Source organism: Phaseolus vulgaris, chromosome 2 (genome assembly GCF_000499845.2).
Source record: "Phaseolus vulgaris cultivar G19833 chromosome 2, P. vulgaris v2.0, whole genome shotgun sequence".
NCBI classification, from domain to species: domain Eukaryota; kingdom Viridiplantae; phylum Streptophyta; class Magnoliopsida; order Fabales; family Fabaceae; genus Phaseolus; species Phaseolus vulgaris.
The window spans coordinates 45,211,255-45,216,025 of NC_023758.2; the positions used below are offsets into that span (position 1 = coordinate 45,211,255).

Genomic DNA, 4,771 nt, shown 5'->3' on the forward strand with positions numbered 1-4,771 from the left:
TAATTATTCATAATCCTGATAAATTAAGCTATTACAATAAATATATATATATATATATTTAAAACTTTCAAAAATATCTTTTAGTTTATAGTTTTAGTTTAAACTTTAGATATTTTAGACATTAAAAAAGATTATTGAAATGAGTTTTTGTTAAATATTTTTACATATCATGTTAATTTTCAGTGTGAATGTTAAAATGTTTAGATTAATTTATCGAGAATGTTATAATATTATAATAGATGTTGAAGTATTAAAAAATATTAATTTTTTTTAATTTTTTTTTATTACAAAATATTTATTTATGAGGTATAAAATTTAGAGTTAAAAAGAAATCAATTTTATGTCAGTTACATTATAATACATGTAAATCATATATGAAAGATAGATTATTAATTAATTATATTGAGAGTTGGTTCACAAATTTAACTTTTGTGATATGATTATATATAAAATATCGAAAGCTAAAGCATACATCTGGGAAGTACCTCATTAGCTAGGTATTCCTTTATTTCGTAGCACTGTTCTACTAGCTGAATTTACCTGTAAATAAACCCCCTAATATTTTGGGCAAGGACACTTCACAACTTCAAGTACTGCACAATCTATATATGTTTCTGTTGAATATAAATATTTTTTCTGCCAAAGAACTTTCTGTGCACTTTATTGCCAAAAATTAGTGTAACTACTGTCTCTAATATGGTATTAGTAAGTAAAACAAAAGTCGTACATCAACTAACTAAAAAAAACTATTTAATCTTTTCACAAATGTTAACAATTGACTTTATAACAGTTACAGAAAATGAGACTAACAATTTGTCTTAAAAGTAGTCATCTTAAAAAAAATATTAAAATTATTTATTAAATATTAGTTGCTAAAATAAAGATTAAATAAATTAAAATTTATTCAAAAATAAGAAAGAAATACAGGTAATAGGATTTATTTGATCTCAATCAATACTTAATATATAGTGCCTATCTGTAAACATTTTTTTTTTCATATAATGACTCTTATTAGTTATAACTTTCAAATGTATATAGGTAGATACAAAGAGGTACGAGAAAAATGTGGGAGACTGAATTAAAAAAATACAAAAATGATATTAAAATAATGGAAGAATAAGTTATTTATAGTAATTAAAAAGAAAAATATATAGTTCTAAAGTAAAATAAAATTGAAACATGAATTTTGCATCTGGAGAAGATTGCAATTTTATGTATGGTGTTATTATTTATTATCTTAAAAATCAAAACAAGAATCAATCAATAGCATTATAAATTATAACTTTTTTTTGCTATCTTTTATTCATGGGTAATGGTTAGAAAATGTTTTGTTAGAAAAATGAATCAAGTGATGACTATTGTGGTTCATTTATTGTTGACAATCACGTTAGAGAAAAAGTTTGAGTTGATGACAGTATTATAAAACAATAAAAATAAAACGGGTTGATAAGATTAGACCAGTCAAATGTACTGTCTCTGCATGAGAATGAGTTACTGCATAAAGATTTCAGCATTTTATGTGGCAAAGATCTTTTATATATAGGCCTGGCTTCTGAGTTTTTCACAGACCAACTTTTGCTGAGTCCAAACTACTGATACATCTGCATACTGCAAACCTTTGAGTATCACCCTTGCTTTTCTTCTTCCATCACTTTCCTCACCACAATTCATCTTTGATTTTCCAACCCAAAACCTCTTCTCAAATGGCAGCTTTTTCATCCCAATACTACCATCCCTTTCTAGTTCACTCCCCAACCTTCTCAATCACTCCTTCCATAAACAAACTCTCTTCTTTGGGGGACCAACAACCCCTTATAAACACCACCACTACCCTTCCTCCTTCTCATCATTTTCACAATACTCTTCATCAGGAAACGTCTCTCAATAGTGTCACTAATCAACAATCTAGCTCCGCTGATCAAACCTCCAAGGCTACTACCATCAGTGACACTGACCCTTCTGTGATAAAAAACCATAGTCCTCAGACATCCATGGTTGTGGACAAGCTCGAAAAAGGTGATGAACAGGTCACTCAAAAGGTGACCCCGGTGCAGAAGAAGAGAAGAGCAAGAAATGAACCTTCCTTGAGCAGCAGCCCCTTATCAATGGTGAACTTTTAAAACCATTTTTTCTGTTTTCCTTATCTTCAAACACATGTTAACTAGACACAATAATTGCTAACTGAGAAATGTCAACAACACACTCTTTCTAATTAAAGTATCTTTTATAATTAACTTTAAGTTGTTAGAAATTTCAGTCCTTATTTATGATTTTATAATTTCTTTTACAAATTAACCTATAGTAGAAACTGTAATAGAAGAGGTGTTGTTAATGTTGTTGGCACTCATTTTATTAATACAATTAAGTGATGCTTAATTACTTTGTAAATTATTACAGGACTCAGCAGAAGAGGCAAAGAAGAAACAAAAGAATAGCAATGGTGGGGATCAAGGAGAAGACAAGCCAAAAGAAGTGAAGAAGGATCAGAAAAAAGGTCCAGAAGATCCTCCAACAGGGTATATTCACGTTAGAGCAAGAAGGGGTCAAGCAACAGATAGCCACAGCCTAGCTGAAAGGGTACAAAATACATCACTCTTAACAACTATGAACCAGTGTGTTTGTGTATATATGTTTCAATATTAGGTGACTAGTTGAATATATACCATAATGCCAAAAAAAAAAAATCATGCTTCATTTTGAATGTTGCAAAAATGAATAATAAATGGATTATTTCAGGTGAGAAGAGAGAAAATAAGTGAAAGGATGAAGACGTTGCAGCGACTTGTGCCAGGCTGTGATAAGGTGAAGTTTCACTTCTTTAATCTTACATGTTTGAATTGCATTCATATACAACTCCCTTGAGGCATTTACTTGTTTCTGTCAACCCTTCTTGACAGCTACATTTGATTTGCTTCATAAATATTATTAGGTAACCGGAAAGGCCCTTGTGTTGGACGAAATAATCAATTATGTTCAGTCCTTACAGAATCAAGTGGAGGTAGTGGCACAACAATTATATAATTTTTTTTCTTTTCGTTTTTGAAGCTATTCCACATTGTTCATTACTTATAATGTCTAAGCAACGATTTAGCTTTATAACTGTATATTCTTCTGCAGTTCTTGTCAATGAAACTTGCTTCTGTGAATCCCATGTTCTTTGACTTGGCAATGGACTTAGACACCCTCATGGTTAGACCTGATCAGGAGAGAAAAATAGTAAACATATTTTTTTCATCTGCTAATGATAGATTATTGTTGTTTTTGTCTGAAATATGAGTAATGATGAGACTTTGTCCCACTGAATTTCAGAAATTAAATAATGCAGCATCCCCATCACTACTACCATGTGTGGAACAATGCAGACCAAACCAGGCACTTGCTTTTGCTGACACAACCACCCTGACCACCACTACTAGCAGCTTCCCCACCGCTAATAATGATGACTATCTTTTGGATTATTCATCCTCATCTTTTCTTCAACCCCACAGGCCAAATGCCTTCTTTGAGGTATGTTTAGATGAATCAAGTCACTTCCTTATATGTTTTGGTTTTCTTTGAAGGGAATTTCTTTTTTCGTTCAAAACCTTTACTTCTGATTAAGAATAGTATTCTAAAAGTAGTTTATTTTAATTTGTTTAAATGATAAACTGAATAGTAGTAGTAGATAATTACAATATTATAGAAAATTATCAAAGGATAAATAATTAAAAGAGAGAAGGGTTTTCTCTTTTCGTGTATTCTGACAAAAACATAATTTTCAGTATAACGGTGGTCAGATTTGGGAAGTAGACCAACGACAAAAGTTTCTTCATCCATATGGATTCGCCGATAACACTGGCTCTTTCAATTAATATCAATGTTTCACATAGGTAAACTCTCAATAACTCATACATTAATTGTAATAATCTATTTCTATAGATAATACATATATTCTTATTATCATGATCTTCTTCTTAAGTTCTGACCCTTTTATTTTAATCATTTTTAAGGAACTGTTGTTTCTAGCTAGTAGGTTGGAAAATTCAAAACAAGTACCAGTATCTCAGTGAAAAAGAAATATTGTTATGCATGAAAAATGGAAGTTATGGTTGGTATCACAGTATCATCATATATACGAATATATGATCATATTTTGAAGGGAATTCGTGATTTTCTTTGCTTGGTTCCTGACTTGTCCACCAAAGTAAAGAGACCTTTGAAGACGATGAATAAAGTGCAGCAAAATTAATGGTTGAAGAACACACACTAAGGACAGAAAATGCCAACCGAATAAAACCATATCTTTTACTAGATCTGTTGTTCTGTTCCTGTCCAACATATATGTGATGCACAAATTCCAAGAGACTCTATGTCAATCCTGCAGACATTGAAATTTATGTCATGTAAATTAATTATATGTTAATTATTAGAAGAAAAATGAACTAGGCAAATCTACAATTGGTAATTTATGGTTACTCAAGAGTTTTCTCCCTTTGTAATACTTTGATTAGAAGCCTTATAAATCAAGGATATCTTTATTTTTGTACTCTTATCAAAGGTAATTAACAAATAATACTCTCTTAATCACTAATTAATTCACTTTGGCTAATGGACTCCAGTATTACTTTTTAGATCAAAATGATTGTTAGTTTTGTTGTAAATTATTTATCAGAATTATGTAACTGAAGTAGAAGAAAAAAAGAGAGCAAAATAATTCACTTCAGAAGTTTCTTAAATTAATGTTACTTTATCTTGGGACAGGTGAAGACAAGTTCTTTGTAATGTCTTTATC

At 30.2% G+C, this 4,771-nt stretch overlaps 1 protein-coding gene across 2 annotated transcripts; it reads left to right on the top strand.

Moving 5' to 3' along the window:
* The first annotated feature begins 1,561 nt into the window (after nucleotides 1-1,561).
* Nucleotides 1,562-4,454, top strand: LOC137812579 (transcription factor bHLH137-like). 2 transcript variants are annotated; one of them, XM_068614662.1, is made up of 8 exons: nucleotides 1,562-2,108; nucleotides 2,398-2,577; nucleotides 2,737-2,802; nucleotides 2,930-2,998; nucleotides 3,118-3,216; nucleotides 3,310-3,507; nucleotides 3,762-3,869; nucleotides 3,990-4,454. In XM_068614662.1, exons 1-7 carry the CDS (start codon nucleotides 1,704-1,706, stop codon nucleotides 3,849-3,851), a joined length of 1,107 nt encoding a protein of 368 aa, XP_068470763.1. In that variant the 5' UTR covers nucleotides 1,562-1,703; the 3' UTR covers nucleotides 3,852-3,869; nucleotides 3,990-4,454. The 2 variants fall into 2 exon arrangements, with proteins under 2 accessions (XP_068470763.1, XP_068470764.1); XM_068614663.1 differs by having other exon boundaries at nucleotides 3,118-3,189.
* Nucleotides 4,455-4,771: the final 317 nt, after the last annotated feature.

Coding starts and splice junctions, on each gene's coding strand:
- LOC137812579 (XM_068614662.1), top strand. CDS start 1,704: ATGGCAGCTTTTTCATCCCAATACTACCATCCCTTTCTAGTTCACTCC. Junction 2,109..2,397: donor GCAGCAGCCCCTTATCAATG/GTGAACTTTTAA, acceptor AAATTATTACAG/GACTCAGCAGAAGAGGCAAA. Junction 3,217..3,309: donor CTGATCAGGAGAGAAAAATA/GTAAACATATTT, acceptor ACTGAATTTCAG/AAATTAAATAATGCAGCATC.